The 24,325-nt window shown below is 47.3% G+C and overlaps 1 protein-coding gene across 1 annotated transcript in view; it reads right to left on the bottom strand.

Moving 5' to 3' along the window:
- Positions 1-3,052: 3,052 nt before the first annotated feature.
- The window catches only part of PRKCH (protein kinase C eta), a 113,337-nt gene continuing 92,064 nt past the window's right edge, over positions 3,053-24,325 (bottom strand). The window contains exons 11-14 of the mRNA XM_040068197.1: positions 22,723-22,861; positions 21,650-21,838; positions 5,396-5,539; positions 3,053-4,061 (exon numbers count right to left, since the gene is read on the bottom strand). Coding sequence (XP_039924131.1) covers positions 3,915-4,061; positions 5,396-5,539; positions 21,650-21,838; positions 22,723-22,861 — 619 coding nt within the window. The 3' untranslated portion in view covers positions 3,053-3,914. The remainder of the gene's footprint in view (positions 4,062-5,395; positions 5,540-21,649; positions 21,839-22,722; positions 22,862-24,325) is intronic.

Below are 24,325 nucleotides of genomic sequence, written 5' to 3'. Positions count from 1 at the left end.
AACCATTTAGGATTTCACAAGGAGTGAGGAACCTGCGCCAGTCCTTGAGAATGCATTCAAAGCATCCTCAGCCAGCAGTCAGATTTGAATTTTTTACCTTAAAATCCCTTGGGCACTGGAAGACTGTGAGATTTTTTCCATTGCCTATCAAGCAGCGGTATTAAAAACCATGTCTTTGGCAGCAGAGCCAGCATTAGTGGTTGCAAGATGATTTTCATCTCTTCATCCCAGACCATCTGCTGCTTACCCTCAACATTCAAAGGCCTTGAAGGAGACGTAGGCCACTGAATTTTATAGCTAGATTTCATGAACCTCTTTGAAAATGAAAGGATTGCACCGAACACAAATTTACAGACATCAAAGGGATCTTCTCTTTTCATGCAAGCACTAAAAGCAGTGCAAAGGGAACTAATTACAATTTGCTCAATTGCCAGTTTTCACACTGGAGTGAATACAAGCATTTTATGCTTTAAACCTTACAAACTTGTGGCTGCCAGCTTAATATACTTCTAAAGCCAGAAGCAAATTAACAGACGAAAACCATCTCGCATCCACTGAGGCAAGCAACGAAGCCAAAAAAGGTGGCAGGGTAGCTCCTGGAAAACTCTTGAGCTTTTTTTTGTACCCTTGCTTGATTTTTTTTCTTTCTTTAATAAATCAATATTTCTTTACATATTCAATGGCAATGCAAACACTTATCCAGCTTTTTCAAAAGCAAAGCTATTGCATTGATACTTTTTATTGAGCCAATCTTCATCCATACTGCTGACAGAGTCTCAGGGAACACAACTGAAATGGTAGCTCCTCATAAAAAGTATGGGAGAGTTCAGGGATCTTGGCCAAATGTGGCTGACTCAGGATCTGCTGACTCCAGTGGCTGAAAGCATTGCACAGACATAGGAGTTCCAGGCAGGCAATGGAGGGGAAGAGCTGCCCTGAATTAAAAATTGGGATCCAGGTGAAAACTGTGAAAATCAGGAAAATTCCTATATAGCAGAACCTTAGGCTTCCAAGTCCAATCAGAGATCTGCCAACAAATTTGCACCAAGGGTGATGGAAGAGTGCAGTGACCCTGATGCCACTTGACATCAATGAAAAGTGAAGCTGGGGGAAAGCTCTTTTTGCCATTTGAACCCTGCCCCATTAAGCCAACAAACCCTGGGCCACAGCAGGTACTGGGTGGTCACAGTGGGAGCTTTCCTGCTCTCCAAAATGCCATCTTCTATCCCCCAGAGATGTACAAGCTTTCTGGTTTGCAGTTCTCAACAACCCTAACAGACCACCTCCAGAGATAACTTAGTTCCCACTCTCCAAGCTCTCAGGACACAGATTGGTGGGTATTGATATGAAATATGATATAATGTTGACACACCAATAAAGCTCTCCAAAGGTGACTACTGCACATTCTTCATGCTGTCAGGGATGTAAACTCTCAGATCCTGGGGCCATGGGAATGGTATCATGTTTTGATGCTGAAGGCAACACTGTGGCAGCAGCTTCTCTAGCATGAACTATTCCATAAGGTCTCTTGAGCCCCAAATCATAACACAATGAATGAAACCCTGGGGTGGTGCCACTGTGTTGGCAAGAAAAAAAAAAAAAAAAAAAAAAAAAAAAAAAAAAAAAAAAAAGGGTGTATCACTTACTGTTCTCCAGCACTGACCACCAGGGAAGGAGAGGCTCCTCACAATCCTTAAGAGTGCGAGAGTCAAAAAGCCACCAGCACAAAATTCAGACAGTTTTGGGGCTCCTGCTCTTGGTGGCCAGCTTAGCTGCACTCACACCTCGTCAAGCAAGCACTGCTGCAGTTGAAATCCCACAAAACCGAGTAGGAATTGGAGTGAGGAACTGCCTTGGGTCACATCTGCACCAGACTGGCAACCACGTGTCATTCACACGTGAACAAGGTGCCACAGTGGCCCCCTCATACAAATGCATCCATCCCTGGACTGCTTCTTCTTATATGGGAAAGCAACTCAAGCCAGCCTGCACAGCTGGTTCTTGCATGATTCTTCTGGAAATCTGCTTTTTCTCCCACCTATACAACACAACCTGTCCTTTTCCTCTCTTGCCCCGCTTTGGAGAAGCTGAGTGCCTTCACAGCAGCAAAGGGACGGGCTGCAACGTGGCCAGAAGGTGCCCAGGGAAGGGAAGGGAGATCAGAGGATGAAGCTGTGCTTACTGGAAGAGGAGACACAGGAAAGAAAGAGGGAGAGCTGGTGGAACACACAGGCACAAAGACAAGAAGAGTCCAAGGGTAACTGAGCCCCACCTGTCAGACAGTTCAGAGATGCTTTAGAAGAGACTCAGTCGAGTAGAGGGGACTGGATTGGGAAGGAATAATTCTTCCATGTACATCTCAGCTTTGATTTCTTCTTTCTAACTTGGTTTCACAGCAGGTGAGCAGGTACAGACCAGAAGTCTGTGCTGAAATGTGCTGTACCTCTGTAATTTCCATGCCCAAGGCTCCTCCTCCCCTACACAACCTCCACAGTTGCAGTGGGGCAAGGTCTGTGCAGAACTGTCCCTCTCTCTGCACCTCACCCTTCTCTCAAGTCAAAGCCTGTGAGGAGCCCTATATAAACATCATCAGTTTTGCAAGAGGTTAGAAATCCTTTTCCTTCTCCAGGAATTCATATCTTCCCAAGGAAGAGGCTATAAACCTGTCATATAGCTTCAAGCCCAGCAAGGAGTGCAAAGGTCTGCCAAGGAGAAAATTATCAGAAAAGTTATCCAAGTTTCAGGAGAACAGGAAAAGCACAGAACCATCCCCCAGAGCATCTGGGTTCTGAAATCTGCACTGAAAAATCATCTCAGTCTGCCTGTAGCAGAAGCTTGAGGATGTAACTGATAAATACCCTGTGAGTAATGAGCTCTTAAATCCAAACCAAACCAAGTCACTCTGTATCTTTAGATAAGGTTTATCACTCTCATGGGAGGAAAGCTGTCCTTCTGTGTTACCTGTTAGTTGACAACTCTGCTTTCAAGCATCTTGCCAGCCCTGCGGCTCCCATCGCAATAATGCCACAAATAATTTAAGTGCTACCACTTTGGACCAAAATTTTAATGAGGCACTAAACCCACAAAAGGGGCTCTGTGTAACATAATTAAATAGAAAGGGCCTAAATAAACAGTACAACAAGTTACGTTATAGTTGAAAACAGCTGGGAGGCAAAGAAAGGAGCATTGAAGATGCACGGTGTAAAAAGGCATTTCACAGAATGCAAACACTAAAACTTTTCAACACGCACAAAGAGTAAAACACTATGAGCACATGACTTCCCTTTGATTTGGAAGAATCTGTGTGGGGCACAGGGCATTTGGCTTTTTTTTTTTTTTCCTTCTGCTAGTCAGCACAATGAAATATTTCACATGGGAACCCAAACAGTGTCAAAGAGAGCCATTTGTGCTTCGGAAAGAAATAAATACTGCAGGAAACAGGTAGAGTCAGTAGGAACATCTGGTTCAGTCAGGCCACGGGATGTCAGATCACGTCTCCAAAACGCTGGACAGTGCTGGGACTCCAAAAGAGTCTTGCAAACAATCAGCATCGTAACAAGTCTGTTTGGCTCAGGGCTGCAAGACACTTGTTTCATGCTCATGCCAACTCCTCGAATCCACTGCAAGCGGTGACATTCAGGCTGAGCCAACCAGCTCAGCATCCAATGCTCTGTCTGCATCAACTATTTACAAGATCATGCTTGTTCCACCCCTCTCAATATTTGATCCAAGAGCTGCAGAAGTTCTACAAACACAGGAAGGTTTCAATTTCACATTAAGGTAACACTGACAGTGGTGCTGCTGTATTGTGCAAGTCAGTGCACTGCTACTCCTTGAGAATGAAATTACTGGTAAACTTGGTTTTCATTTCATTTCCTCCCACTCCTCTCAGCAACCTTTCTCCAGAGCCACAGCTACTGCTGCAGCTCTGGGCTGGTGAATGAAAAGTTTCTAAATTCATCTTGGTTTATCATTGGAAGGATCCCTTCTTCAATGGGGGTCAGGATGGGCTCCTCTTTTATAAAATCTGGATCAAAGTTGCTCACGTCATCTTTGGATTTCTGTCAAATGGAAAACACAAAGGAAAGACATGTCAAAAGTATGTATCATCTGCTTGACTCTTGCTCTTCAAGTGAGTGCATTGAACCATCACCTCCATAACCCAGGCTGAGCTCATTGAGAGCAGCTGCCCCCACAGAGCCTCTCACAGAGCAAAGCCCTTTGCAGCCTCTGAAGGTTTCTGACAGGGAACCCCCTCTCAAATTTAACTGACAGCCACTCTGGGGCTTCCCTGGCCAGGCAGGGCACATGAATCAGTCCCTCCTCTCCAGTGGCAGCACAGACCCCGTGCAGTTATCAGCTGTGTTCCCAACTGGCTGACTCCACACAGTCCCTCCTTATCTGCAGAGTGTCTCAGCTGGGTTTTGGGGAGGGGGTGGAGGACACTCCTCTTAGTGCCAGCCATTAAACCTGCACAACACTGAATTACTGGGCCGTGGGAAGACAAATGGCAGGCCGCCAGGTGCTGGATTCCTTGCTGTGTGCCACAGAGCGGGGCTGTTTAGAATGCACACACACAAACTGGGCTTGTGGCACATTTTCATGAGGCGCCTGCTTTTCCTGCACCCAGAGCAAGATATTTTATTGACACTGAGGTCAATAAAATGTATTGACATTGAAGTCTAACATTCCCAGATCTTGCCCAGCTCATGGCAGACTGAGCAGGCTCCCTTAGCCTTTGATTCAGGCTAAGGGGCAACTCAAAATTCTGCTTTTGAGCTGTCACACCTCCCCAAGTACCTGACCCTGCACCCAGTGTTTAGGGAGCAGGACTCGGTGAACTACTGCCACTGAGAGCTTGCAGAGTGACCACAGCATGAGACGAGCCACCCCAGGAAATAATTTGAAAGGCAAGGAAGCCACAGAGACAACCCTGGAAAGGCTGCCCATGAAGAGCAGCGCTCTCCTCTCACAGAACATCTTTAGGGCTGTGTGACACCACTGGGGACAGGGCCAGCACCGTGTCCTGTGCAGCCTCTCTGCCATTTGAAGCAGTCGCTGACAGTGGCCTGAGCAGAGAGACAAGGAAGAGACAGCCCTGATGTGGAGGGGTAGGTGGAGTGAGCAGGATGAGGATCACTTACCCTGGTTTATCTTTGGGGCAAGCCAAAGGGTACTTGAGTGCCTAACATGCTGCAGGTGCTTCTACAAATCTGCATCTTTTCCCTGAGCTGCCTGGAGGGTAAAAGTGGCGGCTGACCAGGTGGCCAACCAGCAGCCGAGCCAGGGCCAGAGGCCTCGCTTCCCTCTCTTCCCTGTCTCACGGGAATAAACCTGCTTATAGAGCCAAAAAATCCCGAGGGACGCCTTTCCCCCAGCCCTCCTCCCCACGTACAATGCGGGGCCTGAAGGGGGGCTCCATCAGCCGCTGGTTCAGCAGGTCCCAGTCCAGCTCCTTGAAGTAGGGGTGCCGCAGGATCGCGCTCTCGCCGCCCAGCCCGGGGCTGCCCAGCCGCATCGTGGGGTTCTTTGTCATGAACTGCAAAACAGAAAGGGCTGTTTGTTCCCTCCCATCCGGCACGGCCACGGGAGAGGGCCCCATTAGCAGCCACACAAAAGCTTGTCCTCAGCTTTCCTGTTGAACCCAGTTGCTGGCCGGACTTCTTGAGCTCCCCGTAATGGAACCGCATGCAAGGAACTCGACTCACTCCCCAGAGGAAGAAGTCGGGGCGTGTTTCTCCCTGGTCCTTCTGCTTTTGGTGAAATCCTTGATTACCGCAGTAAGAAAGCTGAATTGCATCACTTGCAATATTACAAACATTGACCAGCGTGTTTGGTCATTATTTGTTCTTGTATTAATTTCTCAGGAGTACAAGCTTGCTGTCAAACGCTGCCCAGCCAGGCTTTGGCCTGGAGTCAGGTCTGAGCTGTGCCTTTTTCCTAAACCTCTCCCTGCTGAAGCACTGCCAGATGCCTACCCTTTTCTTCCTATCGTCTCAGGAAACAGAGGAAAATGAGCAAGGCTCTGGCTTTTGGAGCCCTCTGACCCTGAGCTGATGAGAGCAGACAGGTGACCGTCTCCTCTCTCGCTGCCGAAACGCCAAGAAAGGATTTCATTCTGTAACATTTTTATTCTGCTGCCAGCAAAAAGAAATCTCAAACCACAGCCAAAGTGTCCTGACCTGCCAGGGAGCAATTAGGAAAGCCATACATCACACAGATGGTGTGAGAGGGCCCTGGTGGGTGCCCCTTAGGTCCTGATGAAAATGATGAAGTGTGAGTGCTGCGGATATTCATAAAGGGGAGGAGGAGAATCCTTTCCCCAGGAAGGAAAAGAGCTGGTTGGCTTGTTAATTCAGGATTACAGTCCTTGAAAATTCAGCAATAAACAATCTTTCCCCTTCCCTAGAGTATTTCCAATTCACTGAAGAAATCAGGTTATGTTTAAGCTGGGAAAATAGCTGCTTTTATTTGCCTATTGAAACAGCAGCATAAAGCAAGCTGCACTCCGGTGGAGGTGTCCAGACGATTTCCTGGAAGATGAAAGAGCATTATGTTTAGCAAACAGCTGAAGCAGCCAAACCAGACAATCGGTCACTGTTTCAGGAATGGCCAAGTCTGCTGCATCCCAGCAATGGGGAAATGAAAAGAAGGGGAGGTGCGGCGAGAGAACAACTTCATTCTGACTGCAGGAGCCTTTCACAAGGTACAAACTCTCCTAGGACAAGTGGATAAAAGGTCTAGTCATTCCCCACCTAGGGAGAAGGTGGAGAGGAGGAAGATGACTGCCTGATTTATTGAATTCTCCCCTTCACCCCGTTCTGAGAGACCTACAAGGACAAAGCAGACGGGGCATCTTTAGCTGACACCTTGCAGGACCCCCAGACTCTGCTGGCATCAGCACAACCCCCCCCCCAGCTCCACCCTGAGCCTTCTGAAGTCATGTGCTGCCACAGGATTCCCCACAGCAGAACTGTTTTCCAGCATTCCACCCAAAACATCGGTAGGAAGAGCTGCCAGGTGCACTCAGATCTGTACGAGGAGTCACCAGGGCAGGGACAAAGCTGAGGTGGCTGCTGCTGCTCTTCCCATGCTCCTCTGGACGCTTCAGCCCCTGGTGATGTAGCATTTCCAGGGTCAGGCCCAAGGAACAGCAGAACTTCTGTGTCTCCTCAAGCCTTCCAGCCTGTTCTTCTCCCTTTCTACCAGCAGAACTTCAACACAACTTCTTTCCCAAGAGACTGCCCCAAGATTTCTGTGGGATAGTGATATCCCCAGAAACAGCCTGGTTTTCAAACAAGAAATGGGTCAAGCCAAAATCTCTGAGAGACCTGGTTCAGACAAGCTTTTGCAAGTCTTGAACTAGGCTTCTTTGTTTTGCAAAACAGATCAGTAACCTCCTGGCAGCCCTGTCTTTCTCTAGAAATCCATTCTTTGTCCCCACAGATGGCTATCTGCAGTTCACTAACTCTTATTTGCATTGCTAGAACACCTAGAAAGCTCAAACAAGACCAGAGCTTGCTGGTGCTGGGAGTGGTATAGACCAAAACATTCCAAAAAGACAAAAGGAAAACGGAGAAAAGATCTGGGAATACATCACATGTCTCCTGGCCCCTGCCCTACCGCCATCTCCATTACACCAGGAAACCTTCTGTTAAATGTGGAAAGGGAAAAAATAATCATGAAAGTAAATAAACCTTGAAAAGGACTGGCAACACACTTTTCTTGTGTTCCCCTGCATGCCCAACCATATAAGACCAAAACCTGAACCCAATTGCCCATTTCCAGACCAGCTCAGAGTCCTGGGATATAAAAGTGTGTTTTACATTCCTATTTGCTTGATGTATTCCACATGATGCCAAAACTGCACCAAGTAAAAGCACCCAATTCAACAAGTGAGGAGCCAACACAAATTCATTCCTGGCTGCTTAAAACACCCTTTTTGTTAGGACAGTGAGGATTAGGCAAAGGCCACCCCTTAAGGTGGGCTGTTCTGAGGTCTGAGAAAGTAAAACAACATTCAAATCAAAAACGTTTGAATCTGAGTGGCCAGCTCAGGTTCACCCACTGGACCCAGAGACTGGGAAACCTCATCTGGGTAACTCTAGGCATCCACCCCACAATGGATGCCTAAACGAGGCAGGAGAAGAGTGAAGGATTCAAATTCATCCACTGCTGGAGCACATTCCCCTGGTTTGGCTCCTGAAACCGATACCAGGCTTCGACAAAACCCTTCTGAATTATTCCTTGCCTCCAACAGGAATGAACTGACTTATGCTCAGTGCTGCTGCCCCTCTGGCTCTGTAAAACCAGGGCTGTGAAGCACGAGGGGCTGCAGTGACCCCACAGCACCATAAATCACTCTGGAGAGGATTCTCTAAGCCTCTTTCCCAGGTACTGGAAGCACCCAACACAGGCTAGCAGGACCTTGAAAGTGAATTACAGACCATGAACTCTACCAAGAGTATGAACACAATGTGCAGAGGCTCTCCTTTCATGGCAGTCAAACTCACACTGGTCTGCTTTGGCAAAAATGTGCCACAGGTTGCCCAGAAAACGCCTCATCCCTGGAAGAACTCCAGGCCAGGTTGGATGGGGCTCTGAGCAACGTGGCACGTGAAACACAGCCCTGTGCTCTGGGCAATGCAGCACTGTGCCAGCTTACCCAGCCTGTGCATGCACACACACCTCTGAACCCAGGGGCTGTGATGGGAAACACAGGCTGGCCGTGGCTGCTCCTCCCTTACATAAAGTATCCTGGTGGATTTTGGAGGCAGCAGCTCCGTCACAGTCGGGTGAAGGGGGTGGGTTTCTCTGGGAAGAGGCTCCAGTCTTTATCTGGGCTGAAAAACAAACTCCAGCAGAGACAGACAGCACTGATGTTCTGCGCTGGAACACTTGCCTGCTGTGCTGTAAGAGGTACATAAAATGACAGAATGAAATTTTTTGCAGACCGCTTCCACTAAAATGAGTAACAAAGCCTCTCAAACACTATTTGAATTCACCAGGAATCATTGCACTGACACAGAGATGGATGAATTTTCAGTTTGTGTTGCCCAGTAGGCAGAAAAACCCAAAAGATTCCAATGACCTCTCAAAGACTCCAAAACCCATGAATCCTGCTTCCTCCCTGCCTGAGGCAGCACTGACATTTCTCTGCTGAAGCAGGGCAGCATCTGGCAGACCATCTCATGCTGCCTCTGCTGTCTGATGGCACTTCCAGCAAAGGAAAGAGCTCAAGAGTTCTGAAAAATCTTAATTACAAGCTCAGCCTCCATCTCTGAAACGAGTATCTGCAGCCCATAGCTCTGTCCTGACCATGTGAGAGGCTGCTGTGCAGCAGGAGGGGTGAAGTGCTGACACTGCACAGACACTGTCCTCTGCACACACAGAGGGGAAAGGTCTTCAGAAGTGCAGCTCCTCTTGCCCGTGCTCCCCTTGGCTGCACTCAGAAACAGCTGGAAAATGTCTTGCAAAGTGTTGGCTGTTCCTGGCATTCTTGGGAAGGCCAGAGTTTGACACTTGCTTCACAGGTTTGACAGCCCTCAGCGTCCTTCCAAGGACAACCCTCCAGTGCAGGTGGTGAGAGATGTTCAGCAGAAAGTTTTTTTGTGGAAAGATGTCATCTGCTAATGCTTAATTATCGCTATTTTTCCACAATAACCATGAATGCAGCACAAACCTCAGCCTCTGGCACACAGATGAAGAAAAGAAGAAACTCTAAGAAGAAATAAATTAACACTAACAACAACAAGGCAAACCAGAGACGTTCCTGAGCAAAAAGAAACACAAATCCAAGATGCCTCCCAGCAAAACCAATAGCAACACTATCAAGCTCAAACCTGAACCAGGCCGTCAAGCCCTTGCTCTGTGACCGCATCCAGCCATGGGAAATGATCCCATTCCCAGGGTAAGGAGCCCCTTGGGAGCATCCTCAGACTGGGATCCTTTGGGCTACACCAGTTTGCTGAGCAGCAAACTGGAGCAAGGCTCTCCCTGACCTCAGCTAACCCCTCGAGCAGCATCCCAGCCAAAACCAGCAGCTGGCATGAGCCAAAACCATGACTTCACAAGATCGTTTGAAAACCTTCACTGAGACAAAGTGCAGCAAGCCATGACAAGAAATTAAAAGCTGTGGATTAGTCCACAGAGTGCCCGTGAAGCTACAAGGAAAAAATGCTGCCATAGCAGTGCCAACCATTGGGGGAAATCTGAGTCAGCCCTGGGAGCTCAGCCTGCAGCAGGTGAGGGGGACCTGTGCTGGTCCTCCCCTTCACCCACGGCTCAGACCGAGCTGAAAAGGGCTCCAGGACTCCCAGGACACTGGACAAGGCTGCAGTGGACTCTTCCAGTGCTGCTCACGTGCAGCATTGCAACTTCTGTCTCAAGAGGCTGAGTCTGCAAATCAGTCTAACAGCCTGGGAGTCACTGCAGGGATGTTTGCACAAACCAGCCACTTCCTTGCATTAATTTCCTTGAATTACAAGTTTCCTTTCTCAATACTGGAATCCCTGATTGGTTTTATGTAACTGACCTATGTGTTATTTGCATCAGGACAATTTATTTCATGAGTAATATCATGGATTACGTGAGATTGCATCACGTTCTAGGAAAACATTAACGAGGCTCAATCCTGTCACTGGAGTGCTGCACTTCAGAAAGAGAAATACAGCTTTCTGCTCAGCCTGCCCCTTCACACTGTCAGCCATCTGGATGAGAAAGAAACCATTCTTTCTTGTGCTAAAGAACCTTTTAGGCACAGCAGTTCCCACCAGGACTTTGGCGTATTTACCCTGTAAGAGAAAGCCTGTGTCCCAGCAGCTCATCTTTCAATCACAAGCAGAGAGGGAGGATATTCCCAATGATACAGGAAGGGAACAGAGACTGAGGAAAATTCATCATTTTATTGTGCCAGGAGCCCAAGGGCAGCCTGTCACAGATAGGATGGCAGTACCTCAGTGTCACCTCCTCTGCACCACACCCCGTGCCTCACAGGGCCCCTACTCAATTTGTGGCAGTGTAACAGTCAAGTCAAACTGTTAAAGGAATGGAAGATTTCCATTTTCATGGTTTTAACATTTGCCTGTTGGTGCTTCTCCCATGTTGGTACCAAAGTGAAGAGCAGCAGCAGCAGCACAGGTGATTAATTCACCTCAGTCTCCCCTCCAGTAATGAGGGAGAGCAGGAGATCAGGAGATAGATACCCAAGGTGCTTCTCTTCATTAAGATTCATGAGCTAAACTAACAGGGCAGAAATTAACTGGAAAGGAAATAAGATTTCTCAAAGATCCATTTGATCTGAGACAAAAGGGAATCATTATATAAACAGAGCAATTACTCTAATTAAGGCTTCCCTCCATGAATCTCTCGACTGAATGCTGCAGCTGCTGAAAACAGTTTGGCTGCCTATTATGTAAGGCAAACAAACCCACGGTCTGGGGTGTCATCAGCCCTCAAACAAAGAAGAAGAAAGATGGTTCTATGGCTCTGTCTGTTAATGTCTGTATTATTTTTAATGACTGGAAGCCAGGAATATTTTTTTTGTTTGTTTTTAAATATAGAGCAGCTCATTTTGAGCCAGAATCATCTTTCACTCTCCTGGGCAAAGCTCCCATCAGCCTCCATCCCAGTCCTGCCAGGTGATGCTCACAAACGTGCCTCATTTCCCCATGCAAGAGCAATCCAGGGCTTGCACGTGAGTGGGTTACAGGAAGGGAGGGAGGCAGCACAGCCCAGTTACCTGAAAGGTGTGGTCAGAGAGCTGTCCCATGGAAGTCCTTGCACTCAGGGCAGCTCAGGCAGTGCCTGGTTGTGGGTGTGAGCCAGGCACTTGGAAGCTGGAATCCCCCTGACCCTCCCCAGGCACTGAGAGCAGGCCTGGAGTCACCGTGGCTCTCTCAAATGCCACCTGTGCTTCATCTGGGGATTTGCTCTGACTGCAGGCATCAGAGGCCACGTGGTGTTTCTGCTCCTCTCCTGCACACAGAGGGATCAATTGCTGGAAGCCCTGATTCCTACCAGCGCAGTTGTTGTGGTGCTGAGCCAGGATGTGACCCCACAGGGTGTGGGTACCCCCACAGTGCAGTCCTGCCTACACATAACTGGGAGCAGCTGAAATCCTCCAGTGCAAAGAAGGTCCACCAAGCACAGTGCCAAGGCTCAGGAGTGCAAGACTGCCCTGGAAGCATTTTAAGGAGAGAGGGGAGGAAGAGACAGAGTGTGAAATATCTGTTATCTCCTTTTCCAGATAAAAAGGGGAAGGGAGGTGAAAATAAGTCTTCAGCCCAGCTCCCTAAAAGCCAGAAGAATGTAACAATAAGCATGACAGCAGTCACATGTTCAATGTGCCAGCCCCAGGCAAGAAGGACAAAATGTCAGTGCTGTGGGTATTAAGCAGATAAATTTGATCTCGCTTTCCCCTGGTGCAGAAATGGCTGCTCGATGCTGCCCAGACAGAGCTTCAGGGAACAAGAAGGATTAACTGGATTGCAAACAGTGCTGAGCAAGAGAATAGCAAAATAAACCAAGGTGGGCTGACTAGCAAAATAAACCCAGGTGGACAGAGCAACTCCCATGTGGGACAGACACATCTGGCTCCAGATCTCCCCGTGGTGTAAACTGATGAGACTTTGCTGACTGCCACAATGAAATGCTGCCTGAATAGCTACAGACTTCCCCACTGTGCTGAAATCTACCTGTTTCCTTGCCTCTCCCCCCTCATCAACACTAATGCAGAATAAAAAGGCCACAACTATCAAGTGCAGTAGCCCCTAAGGATAATTAGTGATTTTTGACACTTATGCTTTTGGTGATTCTCTAATGAGTAATAATAAGCAGACACTAAATTCAGTCACCGGCTACATGGAATACTTGACAAAGGTTTTAGTCAGGGTGGCACCCCAGAAAGCTGTGCTTTCAGAGCTGAGGAGTCACCCCCACAGGGGTCACAGCTGCAGGGGCTGTTCAGACAATATCAAAACCTTGCTGCTGGTTTTCAATTACCACAGCCAGGCTACAGGTACAGCACAGGGCTATGCAGGTCCATTACTAAACCAATACATCAATCAGAGGAGCACAAACACGAAGGCAAAATGAGCATCACGCTTATTAACAGACTGGGAGCATGATCCCGCTCTCGTTTTAAGCTGGAGTAAAATCTCCCTTGGGTTGCAGGGGAAAACAATTAATCCTTTTCTGATAGTCCTGTCAAGAGGAACTGGGAATCTGTTACACAGCCCTGGGTGGTCTATTTACATAGGGTCAAGTACAAAGGGGACTAAAGTGCCCTGAACAAACCTGTAAAGTCCAATTAAGAGAAAAGAAAATACTTCAAAGGAGCTTTTTCTGTAGTCCTGGTTATATTTCAATTCTTTTAATTTTAAAGTTCCTGAAAGGACACAGCATGTCATAAAGTTCAAAGCTGGAGGGACGAGTAAGACCTGAAGCCCTGGATAGCCCAGTCAGTCAGAGCTCTGTTACCTCTATCACAGTGTGGAGACCTCCCAGTTAGAGGGACTGGCCCCTTCTGCCAGGGGCTGCATGGCCAGAGCTGGCCCCATCATTCCCAAATCCAGGCTGGACCCAGAGTCTCAAGGGAATCCTTAGGATTTCCCCCAAGACTGGATTTTAACGGGCTTCACCAAACCCCTTTTATGCGTCTTTAATATCAGTTTAGATATGGCAGAGCTGAGGAAGGAGCCTGGGCTCAGACGTGGGAATCGCTCCTTCCTGAGCACCAGGGAGCAAGGAGGGAAAAACAGATGGGGAAGACAATGTTGGCACTATGAATACACCTTCATTTTCCCCCATCCCTGGCAGGAAAGAGAAGGATGAGTCACAATGACATTCAAATAGGCTGGTTTAGGAGCTTTTTCTGAAGTGAATGTGAGCTTGCACGCTGCAGATTTTAACAAGAGGCCGATTTCAGCCTGCTGGAAAGCGAATGGGAATAGACCTAATGACTATTTCAAGGTGAATTTGGCCTTGGCAAGCTCTATACAGATATCTGTAGTTTTCTTTCAGAGTGAATTATTCAGAAGCATGGGACTATCACTGTGGGGAAGAGGAGCACTTGAGAAAGAGGTGTGATCAAACAACAGAAGAGATTAAAATCACTGAGAAAAGCTGTTTGGTGTTAGAGAATTAGGATGGAAAGAGTAAGAGACAGCAGGTTACAGATGTGGATGTGCAAGCTCAGGCAAAAGTGGTAAGAAGACAACCTGTGGTGGGGGGCACAGCCCTGTCACCTCACCACGGTGTGTTCATGGCAGAATTGGTCTAGGCAAAAGATCTTTTAAAACTGCAGAGCTCCTCCCCAGCTGGGAAACAACAATAGGCTCCAGAGCCCTGCTTTTGCAGCAGCGGCTGTGGAGCCAACCAGGAAATGCAAGATGAAAGCATTTCTGAAAAATAAAATAAAGGAAAAATGCGTACATAGATCCAGCACGGAGCTTCACAGAGAGATTCAAATATCAGCCTCATGCTGAAAGCCAAAGCTTAATCAAATTGTGCAAGAGAATTTATGGAGACTGCCAGCTCTGAAGAGGTGCCAAGGAGAATCATTTATTGGCATTTGAAGGCACTTTTAATATCTATCTGCCTTTTGTTAGCAGGCTTCTCAGCTCTGAGGATAAAGCAATGAGCTCATCCAGCTCCCTCTCTGATTTCAGTGGGTCCACCATCGTGCTGTCCCTTTTCCTTTTGAACTTAGCCTAAAAAATACATCTGGTTCATTCAGAAACAAGTTCATTCTGTTTATTCCAGCACTGAATGTGAAACAGATCATCTGCCTTTTCCCGTCACTTGGAAAGGAAGAACGTGGCCCAGATCTTCAGGATACAAATGCGAAGGGGAGACACAACGTGTGCAGAGTGATACAAGGGCACCATCAGCATCTGGCTGCCTCTTTTGACCCCTTGGAGATGTTCAGGAGAGGGCTGGGAAGCACAAACACTGGGGTTTGGTTGAGTTTATACAGGGGCCAAACTGACTGCCCAGGACTTAGGGAAAAGGTGAGGCATGAAGGCAGGAGAAAGCAGAGATGGTATGGGTGATGTGCTGAGGGAGGAGGCAGACACCTCTGTGGTATCTGAGCTGGTGACAACTACTCCTGACCTGACCTCCCCTGTCCAGAGGTGCTCGACCCTAAGCAACTGCAGAGTAGGAACAGAATAAACCTGTGCAAAGTCCAGAGGACCTCACCCTCCTGCTGATGTCAGGGACGAGCAGCTGCAGCAAGTAGGCAGCTGGGATCACCCACACCTCTCCTGAATTCAGACATCCTTGTCAGCGGTTTGGAAACAGCCCTTTCCCCTCCACTCCTCTGACACAGGAGACTGTTTGCTTTGATTATGTTAAAAAATCCACCTCTAAGTCTTCCTGCTGTAAGAGCTCCATCCCTTTGCCTCCTCTCCTCATCAAGGCATTTTTAATTTGCCCACAGTGGTGGGGCCAGTCTGGTTCAGCATTCACCACCCACAAAGCCCTTCTGAAAACAGGGGGTCCTCACCGAGGGTTTGGGCACTCAGGGTGGCACCCTTAGGGTGGGCAGTGCTCACTTTGCTTTCTCTCCCATAGTAAGCCCTGGATGAAGTGTTCCAGGGAATTTTCTGTTTTATTTGCATATGGACATTTCCAGTACTTAAAGGGAGCTCATAAAAAAGAGGGAGAGGAACTTTTTACACAGGCAGATAGGGACAAGAGGAACAGTTTATAACTGAGAGGAGAGATACAGACAGCTATAAGGAAGAAATTCTTGACCATGGGGTGGTGAGGCATTGGCACAGGATGCCCAGAGAAGCTGTGAATTATCCCTGAAAGTGTTCAAGGACAGGTTGGGCAGGGCTTGGAGCAACCTGGTCTGGTGGAAGGTTTCCCTACCCGTGGCAGGGGGGTGGAACTTGGTGGTTAAAGTCCCTTCCAACCCAAACCATTCTGTGATCTCTCCAACCTTTTCTTCTCAGCCCATTATGGTAAGTGCCTGCACAGCCTGGATCTCTAGGGGCTCTGCTGGAGCTGTTATCCTGCATCCAGCCAAACTGGACTGCTCTGTGCATTTGCCACATGGGACATGAGTAGCTCCTCAGTATTTCTTTGGAATGAAAACCTGGACTCCCCAGGGAGTCCTGGATTCAACTCATACACACAAACATAGCAATAAAATTTATCTCACTTTATCATCACTTAGGATTCCTGGAAAATGATGGGAAACACTGCTCCTTTTCATGACAAGGAGGGAAAGAGGAAGGTACCCTTCAAATACAGTTTTTCCTCACCTAGTATCAGCTTCAAATTCAGGGAAGAAGAAAATCTTACACACACACACACACACACTTTCCTAACTTCCACTAAACTTATTTCTACATATGTACCTGGGTGCGCCTAGGAAATCCCAACTCCCTCACCTTGTGGTCTGACAGCCAGAAACAAGTCCATAAAACACATGTTATCAGAGCAGGACCCTGCTCCTGCTGACCCACAGAGCACCACTCCCAGACAGGACAGCCCCCTGCAGTTAACCTGACAGTGCAAAGGGGATTTTACACAATTCTGCAAGAACAAAGTCTCAGGGGTATCTGGAGGGGGGAAAAGGAACTCAGTGACACAAAGCAGGAAAGAGTTCACCCAACCAGACCATTTGCCTTCTGAGTCACTTCCAGGCTCCTGTTCTCTAGAAAAACTGATCAAGTTTTTCTTTTGCTTCCTCGGTACCGTAGTGCTGATGCAATTTTTCTCATGCCTGCCCTAAGCCATGCTCCCCTCACTTTCCCACCCCTGTCATTCTTCACACTAATCCAGGGACATTTGGCCTCCCTGGTGCTGTTCCACCTGCGCAGAGAGAGAGCACAGGCTGCTAAAACCACAGCCAACTTCCTCCGCACCTTCTCTTTTTCTTGTCTGGTGTTTATTTTTCATACAAAACCCACTTGGAGGTGGATATAACCACTTCTGCCCACTCTCTTAACTCCAGTAGTGTTTTTCTCAAAATGCATGTCTTTAACCAGCTAGAGGAAGGACAGGCTTTAGTCTCATTTGTGTCCCCAAAATATAAAGCTACAGGCAAGGCAGCCTAAGCCTCACTTTCAGAGGGAGCATTTCAGCTAGGCCAGAAGTGTCTCAGAGCTCTCATTAAGACTGGGGGTGATGAGAAAAATGCCAAGAGACATCCTTGGCTTTAGCAAACTCAGCTGTGACAGGAGTTTGGAAATCCAGGGTGCAGAAGGCAGAGTAGTACTAACAATTCCTTAGGGAGATGCTGCTTTCCAGCTCCTGCTGTTACCAGGCTCTGAGGGTGAAAACATCTAAGCTGCAATTGCTCATCCAAATTTCCAAGCCTTTGGGCCAAGCACTGCTACTCAAGATCACCAGTCCATGGAGCGGCTCTGCCCTTCTCTCCTCATCTGAAACCACGCTCAGAAAGCAAAATCCCTGCAGCTTTCCCTGGGAATTTGTTTCCCATTACACCATCGACTTCTGAGACCTGATTTTCAGTGTGTCCCTCCATTCTCCCCTCAAGCTAAGCTGCCTGTGAGCCAGGCAGTGTGGCTGGATCGCATTTGAGAAAGCGAAACACGCTGCCAAAAACCCACCGCACTTATGGGAAGCAAGAGGATTGTATTTCATCTTGCAGTTCACTCAGCTGAATCCCAAAGCTTCAGGCTGCCTGGAAAGCTCCCCTCTCTGCTCCAGCACTTTTTGGTGGTGACAATCAACAAATACAGAATATTGATACACTGTAACACTGTAATCTCTAGCTGTGCTCTCCCCCTAAGAGATTTGGTGCAGCAGTCTCTGCTCTCTGCACGCTCACACAGTCTCCCCCTCACAGTTTCTCCATGATCAGACCCTGGTGACTGCACTGTCAGCCAATGGCAAGGAGCATTTGAAAGAATTTATTTGACACACACAAACCCAACAGCTCCTTGTAACTGCCACAAACTCCTTGTAACTGCATTCAGGTAGGGCAATGGAGAAATCTTTTTCCTTTAGGAATTAAAATAAAAGCAAAACTTAGGTCTTCGAATAAGCTGAAGTGGTCTGAAACCATTCAGCAGCAATTCTCCTCTTCGGCACTTTTATTACTCCTACAAGCAAATGCATGCCCAGTTTGGCTTGCTCACACAAGTAGAGGAGAGCTCAGTCTGAGACCTCTCCTCATGACTTGAAGCATCTGAATTCCCCAGTGACACATTCAGACAGGACAGGGTACACAAGTGAGATGCTCAACTTTCCTCCTCTGGGAATATTGACTCCCTCAAACCCTACTGATTTACCTCTGTCCTACTCCCTCCCCAGCCCCTCCAGGGGAAATTACAAGAACACACACACACACATACACACACACGCACAAAAGAAAAAAAAAAAAAAATTAGAACAGGAAACAGATAAAAAGGGTATTTTTTTTTTTTTTCTGGAGCACAAATATTTCTGCTTTCAATTCTATACAAAGTCCCAGGGCACTGAGGTTAGTTTTGTTTTCCTTGTTACCAGTGTTCACAACCCCTCCAGGAACACCCAGTGACGTAAATGAGGTCCTAAGAACATAGTTTTGTTACTGTCAAGAAACTGCAAAGATGAACAGGGTGCAATCTCCAGGAATCGTGTGGTTTCTGATGGGGGGAAATCAGTGAAATGCAGCTGTGCAAAACGAAAGCCAAATGAGGCAACAGCATCTGTGAAATGAGTATTAAAACTTGCTATCCTTGCTTTAAATGAAGCTCTTCACAAAGGCAAATGGATCAAGTGCTTTCTAAACCCAGATATATCTATTTGTAAAGCATCTCTAAGCACCTACACCAAAGTGCACCTTCTTAGCAGAAGAATTTGATTTTCATTTCAGAGCTTTGTACCATTCAAACATGGTGAATTCTCACTAGCCCTGCTCAAGGTTAGAGACCAGAACTTTTAGTAAGGGGATAATCCAGTTATTAAGGCTACTAAGGCCTTAGCCTGCAATACAAGAAAATCCAGGTTTAATTCCCTGATCTTCCACGGGCTTCCCATGCCATGTAATTACTTACAATCATTTATGTCACTGAAGTAGCTGGATGCTGATTTTCCAGAGCTCTCAGCATCATGATTAGAAAGCACTGTCACATGTTGTAATGCATTAATTTCAACAGTCACAGCTCTAAATCAGAGAGCTCAAGTGCATGTTTTGTTAGAGAAAAACAAAATAGCAATTAGAAAATGCTCATTCAGTCACAATGCTGCATCTATGAGAAATACGAGCATCAGAAGTGTGTGTAAAAGAAAAACTACATATTTAGCAGTTGAAAATCTACCATCTGTCTCAAAAAAATCCAGGTTCATCACTCTGTTATACTAACACCTAAAAATACTGACCAAACATTACCAGTGCACTGAAAATGTAATACCTCAGCAGTGATAACATCTGTCATCATTCAAAAGAAATCAAAGTGTCTGTGGCTTCTATTTTAATCTAGGGCCCCCAGACAATCTCTTGACAGGATGTTTCTTTCCTGTTACTAAAGCCAACATGCTCTGATGCTTCTTTAGAACTCAGTGTAAGAAGGAAAGGAGGAAAGAAGGAGCTCTTCCAGCTCTTGAGCCCAAAAGCAGCTACTGTGAGGCTGCAGAAATTCAGCCTGTAGCAAACCATCACCAGTGCTGTGAAATAAGCTGCAACAATCACCTCCAGGGAGCAGAAACACTGAGCAACTGAAGGTCCAGTAAACATCTCAGTTGTCAACTCCCACTAGTTAATCCCAAGACTCCTGGTGAATACCCCAAATTTCAGCCCTTTTCCCCAGAGCAGACACAGTGTAGTGCTTCTCTTGAGCAGTGCACAGGCATTTCAGAGAGGCAGTTTTGATTTCATTTGTTTGTCACCAGCAACACATAAAACAACCGAAAAGCAGAAGGGCTGGAGAGGAGACTTTTTCAGGCAAGGAACCAGCAGTTACTGAGCTGACTGGGTTTTGGAGATGCTCAATGTTCACACAGCATTCTATTTAAATTCTCAGCTCCCTCCTCAATTCTGGCCCCCTTCCTCCAGTGTCTCTCATCATGTTCCTTGTCTGTTAATCACAGAAGGGACCTTAAGCTGTTAAAATTTGGGCTCTGAACACAAACAAGAGCAGCCTGTGGTGACTGCAGATTGCACTGGCTGTTTCTGGGAGGCCCTATCAGAACGAGGAAAACACTTCATTTCATCAAGAGGCTAAAACACAAATGATATTTTATTACACCCTGAGATTCCTGTTCTGACAAGCATCTACATGACCACATTTTACCTCCATCTCATAATTATGCAATATAGCTGCAACAAATCCACTCCTCTAGTACTTGTCACTGCAGAAGAGGAATTAGTACTTAAGAGGTACTTAGGAGTCCCAGTTCAACCACATAAACGCTGCTGCAGAAGCTGCAATGAGTCTGAAGTTCATGTTTATATTTAAAATACAGAGTGAGTTATTTCCCAAACCCAAGAGGGCCTCCAGCATCACGAACAATCAATTCTGAGCACAACCTGTGATTTCAAAGCTCCTCTCACTCCTCCGGGAGTGGATTTTATTGTCGGTTGATTTCTGTGAAATTTATCAGATGCAGTTTCAGTTATGGGAAGTATTTGCTTGACTCACATACCACAGAAACCCTGCAGCAGAAAATCTGCAGATTTTTCACTACTAAAATCTCTCCTTTTTTCCCTCAAATGGTCCCATCATTGACTACCCTATTCTTATGGGTCAGTGCTCCATGAGTTTCTATAAATTACTACCTTATCCAATTATTTCTTCGATCCTCTATTACCATAATATTTACTGGTATCCACTCTTAAATGCATCTTCGCCCACAGTGCTTTCTCAGGAAAAGGGAATACTCTGATCCTTCTCTTTCCAAAAGGTTCTTAGAGATATTTGGTGATGTGATGAGGACCAGAAAGAAGTCAGTAGCAGAACAGCCAAGTTAGGTCCCCCAGTTCATAGTTTCACATTCTTGTCATAGAATTGCCTTTTGATTCCTTACAGAAAAGCCAGGCAGGTTCAGTTCATTAGGCTCACACACAGGCCAAAATCTTAAAAACTAAATTCCTGTGTCACAGGCAAAGATGTGAGGCACATGGATAAAAGAACTCATGGAAAAAGTTAGGAATACGTGGCAGGACAAGGACAGAGTGTCGCCAGCAACAGCCTCCTCAAACTTTTTGCTGCACAGCTCCAAATTTTTTTTCCTCCCAAACACACAAAAATCAAACCCCTGTCTTTGTATCCAGACAGGCAGCAACCCTGGGGGATGTTGGCATTACCAGAGAGGATTATCAGGAAGCCTTCACTTCTTGGCCACATGGCTGCTACTGATTAAACCCTGTGTTTACCTGCTGCTTCTGTTCTGGAAGACAACCACACAGTGTCAATCATTAAGCAAGCAGGGGAATGCCCAGACACACCCCCAGGCTCACACTCTGCTTGCCAAGTTGGCTACTAAACCATATAAAGGCCATAACTATGCAAACATACCTAAGTGTGGCAGGATGTTCTTTCTGTTTACTCTCCAATCCGAGATAAGAGGAGGGTGAGGGTCAGGGTCTCACACGATTTCTGTGTGCCAATACCTCGACCCTGCTCTCTTTTGATGGAATTAGGCTGGCAAAAGAGAGGAGAGAGAGCGAACAGCCAAAGGAACTCACAGCTTTGAGGATTGCCACTGCATCCTGCTGGAGCCACGTTGGGTAGACGACTTCATCATTCAGGATGGCCTCGAAGAGGTCGTCCTCGTTCTCGGCCTCGAAGGGCGCGTGGCCGCACAGCATCTCGTACAGCAGCACCCCCATGGCCCACCAGTCCACATCGGGGCCATAGAGCATCTCCTGCAGGATCTGCAGCAAAGACAGGAAAGAAACACCAACCCTGAAGCTTCATCTCGGAGCAGGGCAGGAAAGAAGGGTTTGGGAACAGCAACACAGAAGCGCTCTCTGTTAGGCTGGTGGATGTCCAGGAGCATAAAGTGATCTCACTCTGGGAACCCCCAGATCAGCACATCAGATGCTTTAACCAGAGCTGAATGAGCTTGGCTGGGTCACTTGGGAAGCAAGCCCTTGGAATGATGCTGGGGCTGAGCTGCAGGAGAAGGGGCATTGCAGCAAAACTGGCTGAGCCTCAGAAGCAGCTGAGCAGCCACGTGTGTGAGCCGACATCTCCTCCTTCCCTTGGGAAGAAAACACCTACCTGACTCCAACAGCAAGGCTTTCAGCTGGAGGGGGGACGCAGTGTGAGTGTGGGAGAATGGTGCAAACATCAACCACAGACGCAAATTCAATTGTGTTGAAGGATGTGAAGCCTTGTTGGAACATCTGGCAGCATCTGGAGGGCAGCTGTTCCTTAAAGAGGTGTTTATTAATTTTGTAGTGAGATTGGGGAACGGCAGGGAGTGTGAGGAGGTAGAAAAAGGAACTGTGCAACGAAGGAGAACTCAATCTCCTTTCAAATCACGCCAGGACAGGATCTGTATGTGCCTCTCAAGATTTCTGCAGCTGTATTTCCATTTTTCACCTCCCATTTTCTAGAGGAAAATAGAGGCTTATTTTGGTGCATGTAGCAGCCTGAAGATTTACTCATTCTTTACCTCACAAGGGACTGATAATAGATCTAAGGAGGAAACCTTGAGCTCAGCAATCAAATAAGGCAAAGCCAAAGACACTGGAAGTTCCAAAGCTAACCTACACACTTCACATTTTCCTGACCAAGGAAAGGTTTCCTGTACCTCTGGAGCGATGTAGTCTGGAGTGCCACAGAAGGTGGCTGTGGTGATGCCATCGTGAATGCCTTCTTTGCACATCCCAAAGTCTGCCAGCTTGCAGTGCCCCTCGTAGTCCAGCAGCACGTTGTCCAGCTTCAAGTCCCTAAAATGAGAATCATTCAGAGTCACTGCGTGCTTGGAGCAGACCCACACAGATGCAGCCACCATCCCAGGCCTCGGAAGCTCAACCTGCAACCTGGACAAACCTCATCATCATAATAAAAACATGCAGGAGAGGTTTTCTTTTGCTTCATCTCTTACAAAAAGCAGGGAGGAAAAAGTATTATTCTGCCAATGGCATTTAATTCAGGCAAGCACTGCAGGAATTTGCCCACATGGGTTTCCAAACACACCACAAGCCTGGCTGGCAGGATTCCTGCTCCTTTAGCTCTGGGACTTGCTGGAGAAGAGGTTGCAAGAGCTGTCAGATTGTGTAAGGATGATGCAGCAAAATGGTGTGCACAGGCCACACTCTGATTCAGCAAGGCTCCGCTGGAGCAGACACTGGAGCTGGGGAGCAGAGCAAGGCCTCTGCAGAGGGGAAGCACATTCCCTGTTCTCCTGAGGTGCTGGGGCTTCAGTTCCAGATCTCCTTGTTATCAGCCTGACTGATAAGCCCCATCTGGAGCATTATCCAAGAGGAGAGAAGAGAGAGAAGAAGAGAGAAGAAGAAAGAGAGAAGAAGAAAGAGAGAAGAAGAAAGAGAGAAGAAGAAAGAGAGAAGAAGAAAGAGAGAAGAAGAAAGAGAGAAGAAGAAAGAGAGAAGAAGAAAGAGAGAAGAAGAGAGAGAGAAGAAGAGAGAGAGAAGAAGAGAGAAGAAGAGACTCCCTACTGACATCACACCACATGGGCAGGGGGAATCTTTGGGTAGCACAGGATGCCTCCATCATAAGGCAAAGTCTTAAAGTCCTCCCAGCTGTATCAATTCCAGCAGTGCACCAATAAAAGCAGTGAACATCCCCCACAGCACTCACTGGAGCAGGGATCTCCTAGTCAGGTGTCACAAGAGACCAGCAGCCCCACAAACTGCAGGAGGACATCTTTTCCAGTCTGTCACCTCTAACAGGCTGGGAGCTCCTCATTGAAAGCAGAGCTGCCAAAATGACAGAGCCCTAAAACAAAGCTGATCAGCTTGCCTGACCTTGAGATTGCCCATGGGAATAGCCTGCAGCCAGGAACACTACCAGGAACACAACTGGAAAGCACAGGGTCATCTGCAAGCTTAGGCAATGCCTGCCTAAAAATACACCAGCTCGTAGCACCTCTGCTCTGCAGCTGCCAGACGAGCTCCAGGCACCACTGCAGATGCAGGAGAGGAGCTCTGATGGGAGCTCTGTGCAGCACAAACAGGTCACAGTTCATTTTTTGAACTGTCTCAGGTGTTGGCTCAAGAGGTGCCCAGAGCTGTCACAGCAACATCATGACAAAGCCACCTCCACAGTCATTCTGATGCCCACATCAGGATCAAAACACTAAATACATTTTAGGGTCTCAGAGTCCCTTCATGCTGGATCTTGATCCATTTTGCCCTTTGGTTGGATATCTATTTCCCTGGGAAGGGGGAGCT

This window comes from Hirundo rustica, chromosome 6 (genome assembly GCF_015227805.2).
Source record: "Hirundo rustica isolate bHirRus1 chromosome 6, bHirRus1.pri.v3, whole genome shotgun sequence".
Lineage (NCBI taxonomy): Eukaryota > Metazoa > Chordata > Aves > Passeriformes > Hirundinidae > Hirundo > Hirundo rustica.
This window is presented reverse-complemented; position numbering and strand designations above follow the sequence as displayed.